Source organism: Leopardus geoffroyi, chromosome A3 (genome assembly GCF_018350155.1).
Source record: "Leopardus geoffroyi isolate Oge1 chromosome A3, O.geoffroyi_Oge1_pat1.0, whole genome shotgun sequence".
NCBI lineage: Eukaryota > Metazoa > Chordata > Mammalia > Carnivora > Felidae > Leopardus > Leopardus geoffroyi.
This window is the reverse complement of record NC_059336.1, coordinates 42861897-42873253: the sequence shown is the minus strand read 5'-3', so window position 1 is coordinate 42873253 and position 11357 is coordinate 42861897. Positions and strand designations below refer to the sequence as shown.

Sequence of the window (11357 nt, the reverse complement as noted above, 5' to 3'; positions counted from 1 at the left end):
TCTGTATTGGGTCCCTGGGCTGTAGTTTGCTGATCCGTGATCTAGGGAGTGCTCCAACAGGGTCTAATACAAAATTAATTTACATATCAGAAGACATTTATTTTTCTTCTCTCTCTTTCTTTCTTTCTTTTTTTCTTTCTTTCTTTCTTTCCTTCTTTCTTTTTTTGAGAGAGAGAGAGAGAGAGCATGAGGAAGGGGCAGAGAGAGAGGGAGGGAGAGAGAGAATCTCACACAGGCTCCACACTGTTAGTGCAGAGCTTGAAGCAGGGCTCAAGTTCTCCTGAAGCGGGGCTTGAACTCATGAACTGTGAGATCCATGACCTGAGCTGAAGTCAGGTGCCTAACCAACTGAGCCACCCAGACGCCCCAGAAGGCATTTCTAACCTGGCATCTCTACTTGTTTCTTCCTTCCCCTTTCATGTTGGAAAGTTCCATTTAGGTCTTCCCTTGACTTAAAGCTTCTATTATAAGAAAATATCTTCAAGCAGCCATTACAGTCTAGCTTTCCTACAATTTTTTGTATCATAGGTTTGTCCTTGGGATGTTGCTGGTGAACAAAGTCACCTCAAACCTCATAGGACATTTGGCACATTCATGATAGAGGACATCCTTCAGATACCTTGATTGGTACAAATGCTTGCCTTCAATTTCTCATGCTTGGATAAAAGTGAATAAATGCCACAAAAAACCCACACTGACTTATGTTTCATTCAAACAAATAGGGTTTTTGAGTTGAGATGTATATTCTATCATGAGATACCTCCCTGGTCAATAACTCTGCTGTGTTGGTATCCTTACTAGTCACACCTGCCCCTTCACTTGTATTCTTGTATCCTTCCTATCAGGAGTCTATTGGGCAGCTTATCTGTCACCTGTGATCAGTCAGTGGCTCCAGAGAAAAAGATAAGTTGCAGCCTCTGCCTTCTGTGCAGCCTAGAGTAGCCCATGGGGTGTCCTCTTGGGTGCAGATGGACATCTTTGAAGGCACTGTGAGGTGGGTCACCCACACTGGGATGGGGGGGTAGGTTGGCCCGAAGCCTCCGTCCATGGTGGAAATCAGTGTCAGTTAACATCAAACCAAAGGAATTCCCAGACTCAGTTGGCCGTCGTGCATTGAAAACTCTGTGGGCTGAGATTTCCAATCACCCCTGCCCCAACCCAAACCGTGCAGGAATCTTGCAATATGAAGTCTTCGTCTCTTTGGGCCGAGTGCATTTCTCACCATCAGTTCATTCCATCCCCAGGTTGGAGGATGCCCCAGCAGCGAGACACTTCTAACAGAAAAATGAAGCTGGGAGGCTGACTTGGAGAATTTGCCTTAGGTTAAATTTCCATTCCTGGTCCCTTATAAATCCAAAAGCAAATTCAGCGGGAGTGTTTTGAACCCAAGGAAAGGGTCTCTTGGCAACTAAATACATAAGAGACTACCGGAAGAATTCAAGAACTACTTGATTAATTTGCAGTGCAAAGAAGCGACCTTTCTCCCTAGAGCTCCAGGTGCTGGTATCCCCTATACTGGTTATCCCCTCTCCTGTGTCAATGTCCTTGGGAAGCCAAATAAGGCACAGGAGGCTGTGGGTGGCCATGGAATCTGACCATTGGCAGGTGGATGGTGTTGACTGGGGATGGCTTTTTGTGCAGTGGGCTCTGTCCTCAACAGACTTGAGCTCTTCAGAGACTAGAATTCTCCTTTATACCAGCCTGTGTGTTTCCCTATGCTTAACACCTCTAGATCCTGTCTGCCAACTTTTGCTCTCCTGACTGTCCATTTCCCTAAGCACCCACATGCTGAGTGCTGACCCTTCCCCAACTTTGCATTGACCCCTTCTTTGGAGACAGAGAACCACCCAGCTGGCTACAACCAAATCATCTTCCTTGGTGCTGATGTTACTTCAAACTCTCAGAGTTTTTGGAACCCTTTATTCTCTCTTACAACCATGGTCTTTAATCTTGGCATTTTGATTTTTAGAAATTTCTATCAAATTAAACTCTTTGCATCCAAGAACTTACTCTGGCTGTGAGAGCACCAGTTCCCCTAATTAAACATTTCTCTCTCTAAATCTAAAATGCTTCAGGGCGTCTGGGTGGTTCAGTCAGTTAAGCATCTGGCTTTGGCTCAGGTCATGATATCATAGTTTGTGGGTTCGAGCTCCAGGTCGGGCTATGTGTTGACAGACAGCTCAGAGCTGGAAGCCTGCTTTAGATTCTGTGTCTCCCTTTCTCGTCCCCTTCCCCACTCACACTCTGTCTCTCTTTCTCTCTCAAAAATAAACATTAAAAAAATTAAAATGCTTGGCTATGTTTCCCAAAGGTTTTATAGTGTGTGGTTTTCACTGCGATGAAAGGCATTGATCACCTGAAAGCTACTTTTACTAATTTATAAGTGATACTAACAATGACAGTACAGTAATAACACAATAAGAATGGTCAGTTTTAACTTAATCTTTTGGAAATCAATTTTTGGACTTAAGTATTGAAAAGCAGTGTCTCGGTTTGTCACAACCTCAGACTTTGGACCTTACTCCTTTCAATGGCTGGTTTTGGCCTCTCTAAAGATTTTACTCATTGGGTTTGAGAAGCATTCTATCATAGGAGAAAATGAAATGTTTTTACAATGAACCATGATAAATAAAATACGTTAATGTTTTATTAATAACTATTAAGATTGCTAGAATAGCGTGTGGTTACATGGGTTACAGCTACTTTGTAATGCTGTTCATGGCTATCCATGAGAGAGGTTTGCCATGTAAATCAGTATTTACTATATTTTAGGAGAATGTCAAGCTTTATCTGTGGTAGAGGTCATTGACCAGTACTGGCCAATGCATAGTAGCTCAAATGGTATACAGTAAAACCTTGGATTGTGAGTAACTTGTTCTGTGAGTGTTCTGCAAGATGGGCAAACATTTCTAATAAATTTTAACTTGAGACACGAGTGATGTCTTGCAATATGAGTAGTATGTGTTGCCGAATGTCACATGATCACCACTGAGCCAATGGTTCTTGAAATTCACTTTGATATACAAGTGCTTTGGATTACAAGCATATTTCTGGAACAAATGATGCTCACAAACCAAGGTTTTACTGTATATGTAAATCTCCTTCAGGCTGAACATAAAAGAGTGGATGAGTGTCCTCCATGGGTTCTCTTCTGTATAGTGATTTAGCAGTCTTGTGTTCTGATCACAACCCATAAGATCGAAGATCAAAGCAGCCTGAATCCCTGAGTCTCTGGCCTTGGGGAGTCACCTGAACCCTCAGAAGAATTAGTGTGAATGATATACTTTTGCTGTGTTAAGCCACTGACATTTTGGGGCTGTTTGTTATTACAGCATAACTCAGTCTAGGTTGATGAATGAATACATTCTAGAGTAGTCTTTCTAAAAGATTTTTGGCCACAACCCACAATTAGAAATATTTTACCTTGTGAGCCAACACACACACACACACACACACACACACACACACACACACATTCAAGGCAGGTATTTTAAGAAATACTTACTGATATGCATGATGTATTCCGTTCTATTCCAGTTCCTATTCTATTCTATTTTATTCTATTCCAAAATGTTGGTTTTGACTCCCTAAAATTTTTTTTACAACCTAATGGGATGTAACCTGGGTTTGAAAAATGCTGCTGTAGATTGTAGTTTGTATATGATTTATTTTCTAATTATGAATCTCTCAGGCAAATTTATGAAGGCAGGCTTTTTATTTAGCTCTCTCTTTGGCAACTTTTTATCATCTGCTCCTAGAACAGATGAAAGGGTATTTATAGAATATATATCACATCCCACATAATTTCTGGAAGGTAATGCTTTATTGTTAAGTCTCCTAATTTACAACATGTCTTTTTAAATTTACTTAAAAAATCCTGTCATGGGGAGTAACAATGTTAACTTGAGTAATCATTATTCACTTATTTTCATTTTTTAAAATAAATGATTATAAATAACTGTCTCTTGCATTAGGATCAGGGATATCATAAAAACCTCACTAGCTGGACATATTTGTGTGTTAATACTGGTGCAAAAAATGAAATAGAGACCAAATATTTGTATATAGCACTATATATATTTTTATATACTGTATACTCATATCAAAACTTGCCATTTCTATTAAGAAGCTGATAAGTTACTCTCTAATTTCATAAATTATACCACAGCTGTGAAAATATGGACAGCTATTTTATATTTTTGCTGCTATATAAGACATTTAATGTTTATACAGAGAGCTGCAAAAATCATAGAGGTGATGTAATGGGAATCAATGAACATTTTCACCTGAATTTCCACCGGCCTTTTTCTTCAGCCAGAATCATCTTGATAGTCTCTGAATATTCTTTTAGAGATGAATATGGTGTCTGTTTCTTCAATAAATACACATACACACATTTTAGGTATATGTGTGTATATACATTTATACAAGTGTATATATATATACACATACATACACACATGTATATAGTCTACATATGTATATATATTTCTGTGTGCACTTGTACACATATGCACACATAATGTCCTTTGGTTTATTTTCAGACTGTTAATATGAAATGGATTTTTGATGGTTTCCATTAATTTTTTCTTTAAATCTAAAGTGGTTTAAAAAGACCTTCGTGACAGGTAATAAATTTCTTTTAAAAATCATAAATATTATTACATTTTAAAGCATCGTATAGAGAAGGTCAGACGGTGTTAGAGAAGACAGAAATTCATGCCAATATGGGGGGGGGAGGAAGAAAATGGGTTTTCCAGAGTTTTCTCTTAAAGTTGCCACCTTCAGGGAACGGAACCTAGTGCCCTGTGTTGCTGGCTTTAAAGGAAAGGCGCTCCGAGTTTCGCTACATGCTCCCATGGGAAGGAGTGGTTGACCTGTTCTTGGGAATCAAATCAAACAACTCATTTCTTGGGAATGGGTGGGCCTTGGGACTGGGGATGAGGGGCAATCTTTGGGTAGAAAAACAAAGGGATGACGGGTCAGAGAGCATTCCTATTTGGTAATGAAATGGTACTGTGTCTTTGGGGGGCAGGGAGAGACACCTGTCTCCTTTGGGTTGCGTGTTGAATATCTTCATGGATTGCGTAGCTGTCAACACGGTGACTGTGTGCTTTCCCTACGGAGGCTTTCTCTGGCTTCCTTCGGGGCCTCACGTGGCTGAAAGATGAGTCAGCATTCCTCCTCCCACCCCCCACCCCCCCACTTTGGCAGAAGAGGCTTCACACAAATGGAGGTCCACATCTTCAAACATGCCCCTTTTCACCCTTCACACGCCTCTTCTAGAACACAGGTCATTTCCCCAACACAGCAAAGAAATCACAACCATATGTTCTGGAAATCAACGCCCGAGTATATGTGTGCCAAAAATACTCATCCCACGTCTCACTTACATCAGAGTAAGAAGCCCCAAAGTGTTTTGGGAAGAGGAACGTTCCTGTGTTCTAAGCTACTAAGCTATTCTTTACTAGACATGTTGCCAGACCCGCCTTGCCTTTTTTTTTTTTCTTTTGGATAGCTATGTGAGGAACCCCAGAAAATTGGGGCTGGGATGAATTCTATACAAACTGAGTAATTTGGGCTTCTCTAGCAGATTTTACCATAACTCAGAGCAGCAGCTGGTGAAAAGGACAGCCAAGCTATGCAGGTTTTATATGTATCACGCTGGCTGAGTAGGACAACACCTGTTGGTGTTGGTGGTTAAGATTTCCAATGCTCATGCTTTTTGACTCTTTCTTTCCCCAGCCAGTAATCAGGGCTGTCACGATGGCGCCTTTTGCATCATAACCACCATCTACGTCACTGAAAAATCTTGCTAAGCTCGAAACATTTTCCCCCAAAGGATCGACGGCATCTGTTGTGCTTTAGCGATTCAGAGCTCACCTTCTGTTATAATCTTTTTATGTAACAAGTCCTCAGTTGAGACCATGAATAAACGTTCTTGGAGTCACTGTGCGTGGCGTTTTCAAAGCAGTCTCTTCTCAAATATGAAAAAAATGGAGGAGAAAGCTGTCCCAGTTTTGTTTGCTGGCTACCACCTATTTGAATGACACAAACAAAGAGCTTAGAGTCACAAATAGGACATAGGTGTTGGTGGGAACACTGTATTTGGGGCCGAGAATGAAAAAGATTGCTGCCATTGTAATGAAAAGAATCACTGACAGTGAGCGAAGCTTCAGATCGGGAGGCTGGGATCGCTCGTGTGAGGGTGACAGTAACTGCGAGGCTCCTGACAGAGTGTGGAAGGAGGACAGAGAAGGCAGAGATGGGGGAGGGGGGGAGGCGGTGGCGGCCCGGGCGCGGTGCTAGTTCTCGCGCAGGATGCTCTTCAGACTTCTCTCCACGGCTTCATCCAGCTCCTCCTCCAGCTCCTCCTTCTTGGACATGGCCAGCTTGGACTGGTAATCCCTCACTACCTGGTCAATGTAAGGGGCGCTCTGCGTTCCATGCAGCATCAGTGTCCACTCCTTCAGCACCCCCTTCTGGGGGGTGCTCCCGACAAACCCCAGCTCCAGGGTCCAGGTTCCTCGGGCGTCTTCCCCCCACGTGTGGGTGGTCATGAAAGGCCACTTGTCAAAGCCCACCTTGGAGTCGTCATCCCGCGGACGCCGGCTCAGCAAGATGGACTTGGTGCCCATTGGGGAGGTCATGTTGATGTTCAGGTCTCCTCTCCTGCTTGCATTGACCGTGATGACAGCTTGGACGTGCTCAAGGTAGCGGACGAAGTTCTCTTTCCCCTCACATGCGTCTGTCGTGAGGGTCAGCACCAACTTGCCAGTGGAGGGTATTTTCCTGAGGGCAAAGTGAGGAGATATGGTAAGGGTGGGCACACTAGACTTGGGGTTTTGAAGGCAGGTGCAGGTACCAGGCAGGTTCAGCCTTGGGGCTGATCAGACAGACCAGCGGTGTGACCCCGAACACCTTACCTATGCCCTCTGAACCTTCTGTGCGGAAGGGGTGTAGTGGATGCTGTTCACTCCCTTCTCACTTCTAAGTCACCTCTGAGTTCACCTGTGGCTGCCCTGACTGCTTCCCACCTCAGGTATCAGCATCTCCCGCCTTCTTTCCTGGAGCTTCCCCCCACATCATGGGAGCTTCCTCAGCCAAGGTGCAGGGCAGTCCCAAAGTGTCAGGATTTAACCCCTCAGAGACAACTTTCTACCAGTGGTTGGGATTAGAAAGCCATAGATAAATAGATCCTGGCTTCCCTGTTCCCCAGCAGGACAACTCAATGTCCCCAGTGGGACTGAGCCTGTTGCCCACAGTGACAACTCGCTCATCAATGCACTTCTGACTGGCTCATCCATCTCCGTTCCTCGCTTGTGCTTCCTGGGGTCATCTCTCAAAACATTGTCAGCACCCAAGTCTCACTTCTGGGTCTGTTTTGGGACAGCCCAGGCTGAGACAGGAGCTCATAATGCCTTTCTTTTAAAGTGCTAAGTATCTTGGTAAATAGAAGTTATTGCTCATGTGATTATTACTATCATCGAGAAAGCTGAAATGGGGTTAATTAAACCTAGTGAAAGATTGCTCAGTTGACTTCCCATGCAACCAATCTTCTTCCCATATATGGCATCCTTTGAAGGCAAGATACTCAAAGGCTCTTGAGTCAGAAACATAATAAACTACATTTGAGGACGGGAAGGTGTAATGGAAAGACTCCAGACTTCAGGAACAAACCTCTCTGGGTTAGAATTCTCTTCTCTGCTTACTGGTCAGGAGAGCTTGGACAAATTATTTAAATACTTTGAAGTCTCACTGTCCTTATAGTTGGGTTTTATGAAGTTAAATAAGACCATGTATGAAAACACAGAGCACAGTGCCTGGATCATGGGGTTTTCCCTATGTGAATATTCTCCCTTGACATGATTTTTATTTTGGAACATAAAATGGCGGGCATTTTAAAGCATACGTCTTGTGGAGCCCATCTACAAAAAGATGATCACACACCCAGCTCAGAGGCAAGCCTTGGTTCTGCATGACCCTTGGAACCAAAGCCACAAACCTGGGAGGGCTTGCTGAAGCTTACCCTGTAGCTCAATGATAAAGACAGTACTCTCCTGAGGAACTTTCAAAATATATGCTTTAATAGCTTCATGGAATGCTGCTGTATGCACTCTGCATAGATGTTGATGCTGAATGATGCATGAAATATCCATTGGCCATGGAGATCCAGTGATGGTGGTGGAGGTGGTGTACCAAACTCTGGGAAAATCATCCAGTTTGGTGGAAAGCAAGCCTTAGGTCAGCTTTGGAGGTCAAAGTATGGAAGGCCACTACCTAGATCTCTTAAAAAAGATGTATTTACTCACAATAGGGTCAGAAACGTAGCAGGTAAGCTAATACATGACCAACAATCATTTGGGCTCCTGCCTATAGGTAGAGAGCTATGTGGGTAGAATGAAGGTCCAGTCATAGGCGAAGCATCTGTACTATCTGAGCTCATCGTCCTTACCTGTACAATGGAGATATTACTTCTTATACTGAAGAATTGCTGTGCAGATAAAATACATACATACACTCATGTATCGTACAATTACAAACGCCTAGACCACAACTGGCCATTAGAACTTTCTACAATGATGAAAATGTTCTGTATCTGTAGTGTCCAATATAGTAGCCACCAGCCACATGTGGCTATCGAGCACCTGACGAGTGTGAGTGAGGAACTGAGTTTTTAATGAAATTTAATTTTAATGGTTAATTTAAATTTATTTGATTTCATTAAATAGCCACCTGTGGCTAGTTGCTCCCATACTGGAGAGCACAGATCTAAATTATTCATCTGTCAATTATCCAAATTGTTCATTTGGAACCTGATGCCACCACCACCATCACCACGAAAATCTCTCGGGCTTCTGTTTTAAGCACGTTCCATTTTTGTCAAACTGTGGATCCTGTTTGGCAGGTCTCCCAGCCGCCTTGCCGGAGGCTCCTGGAATGTCCAGACCTCAGATATGAGTGCAATGCCACATTCCACTTCTGAGTTTCTATACAGACAAAGAGGCTTTCCTTCTAGACTTGAGCCTCAGGGGCTCTGGGACTCCCCAAGAGTTCACTAAGTGACAGTCCCTTTACAAGCCAATTCGTGGAAACCCTGGCAGAAAAGTGACATTGCTGCTCCCGGGGGGACACTGGAAATATTTGTTTGACTGGCTAAGGGTCAGAGATGGCATGGCCAATGAAGCTGGGAATCAGATCCCCCCCGCCCACATGCAACGGGGTTTCTGTAAATGAACAACAAGCTCCTTCATACAGGAAGGAAGGTATTCCAGGGCCGAGATGAGCTCTTAGGATAGAAAGGGAGAAATCCATTTTGGACCAAACCTGAAACAACCTTCAAGCACACCATGGCTAAGGGGGCTTCAGTAGACACCATGACTTAGCCAGATTCCCTCCACAGCTGCTTTGAGCTTGGACAAATGACTCGGCTACCCCCTTCCCTGTAGGAGGGGAAACTAGAAGACAGGCTCCCTGTTGCTCTGCCTAAGGGATGAGAGAGCGTATCTGTGAGAAGGGCTGGAGGAGGCTAAAAAATGATCGGCATTTTGCTCTCACCTTGGAAAGCAGAAGACAGATTGGAGTGGGCACAACCACACCGCTTGTATTAGGATTCACAAATTGTCCCAGCAGCCTTGGGGCTGGGGTGTGCGTGGGGGATGGAGTCCACTCCAAGTACCCCTGGGGAGTCTGGCTTGTTTAGTGCCACGGAGGTATTGCTTGCTTGCGAAACTCTGCCATTCCTGCCCTGCCACGTGAACTGCCCACTGAATGCATGGCGACCAGGCCCCCGAGAGAGGGAACATTCCAGTGGATTCTTCTTGGAATGCTACGTCACTTTGAAATGAAATGAAAAGCCCCGTGTGAATTAAAAGTAGCAAGCTTGGGAGAGAAAGAACGCCATTTCCCCCCTCAGAGGTAAGCTTCTCGGTGGGTATCATGGCGTCCGCAGAGCAGAGGACCAGGATTTCCAGGGGTTTCTTACCACCATTTTTTTTTTTTTTTTTTTTTTTTTTTTTTTTTGCCCACTTGTATTCTCTGCAATGTATTTCTCCATGTATTGCTTTTATGAGAGGAAAAGGAATACAATCCATCCTTATTTTGAAGGAAAAACAAATCCTTATTTGCTCAGGAAAAGTTAATTTATAGGTCGAAATAGGAGAGGGTTGTTTGTGGAACAAGAGGAGACTCTGCGGAGATCCTTAAACAGTCCTACAGGCCACATTCTGGAACTCATTCGCTGCAGAAAATGAGGCACCCATCGAGAGGTTTGAGCTACTCTCTGAACTTTGAGGGAGTATGTACAGAAGCCTCCCTATAGGGCATCCTATAGAAGGTCAACTTGGGGGCCTGACGATGGCTTGTAACTTCCTTGCGTGTTGTTGCAAATAGTGAGTGGCCCACTGCCTCGCCTCTAGAAATAAGCACTGCTTCCCAGAAGGAACCTGTGGCCTGCTACCTGTGTTCTGAATCCTCAACCGTGCAAAAATAATTAGTTGCGCTACAGTTGTTTTATTAGGGTAATGATACTATTAATAACAGCCGTCCTTTCTTGGGTGTCTAAGATGTCCGCTCCGTGGCAGGCACAGAAAAACACTCAACAGGTGGGCATTCCTCACACAGGAAGACACTGCAGCTCGGCAGTGACAGGTCCCACCGCTGGTTCATGGCCAGGTACGTGCTTCTCTCTCCCTCCCCCGTGCTGCTTCTGGCATTCACGTCAGGTTTTAACATCTACTTCCAAATTCACTTAAAATTCCAAGTTTGCCACAGCCTTGAAGGAGCCGAGCAGACAGATCTCTTGGGTGGGTGCAGGGAAGGGCGGGGACAGCCTGTGCTTCTGCCCTCAGAGTACGCGCGGCTACCGCTGGCCGGCAAGCGGGCCTGGGTTTGCTCTGCTCACTGCACGCGGCTGGCTGGGTGCAGACACTCAGGCCAGTTGTATTTTTCCTTCTAATTTTAGTTGCACACCCTCCCCACTGACTTTGCTGATAAAGTCTCTTTAGAAAATTGCTTTTCAAATTGACTGCTTCCCTGGGAAGATTAATGCTGAGGAAACCCACAGACCTGATAGTTGGCACTTGGCCCACTCAGGGGCTGTTTCTGTGAGCCCCACACGTCAGAGCAAGTGGCTATAGATGCCTCTGTCCCAGCCCCTCAGGAGAGTGATTCATGGTGACCAAGGCCTTTTCTGGCAGTAGCACAGAGGCCTGGGCGCTGCCCTAAGGACCAACCTGTACCACCGTCTGAGTTTCGCAAAAAGTACATCTGGGGCACCGGGGTGGCTCAGTTGGTTGAGCCTCCGTCTTCGGCTCGTGTCATGATCTCACGGTTCATGGGTTCGAGCCCCGCATCGG

At 44.6% G+C, this 11357-nt stretch overlaps 1 protein-coding gene across 1 annotated transcript in view; it reads right to left on the bottom strand.

Moving 5' to 3' along the window:
• Positions 1 to 3804: 3804 nt before the first annotated feature.
• The window catches only part of PCSK2 (proprotein convertase subtilisin/kexin type 2), a 273542-nt gene continuing 265989 nt past the window's right edge, over positions 3805 to 11357 (bottom strand). Inside the window, exon 12 of the mRNA XM_045445369.1 lies at positions 3805 to 6792. Coding sequence (XP_045301325.1) covers positions 6306 to 6792 — 487 coding nt within the window. The 3' untranslated portion in view covers positions 3805 to 6305. The remainder of the gene's footprint in view (positions 6793 to 11357) is intronic.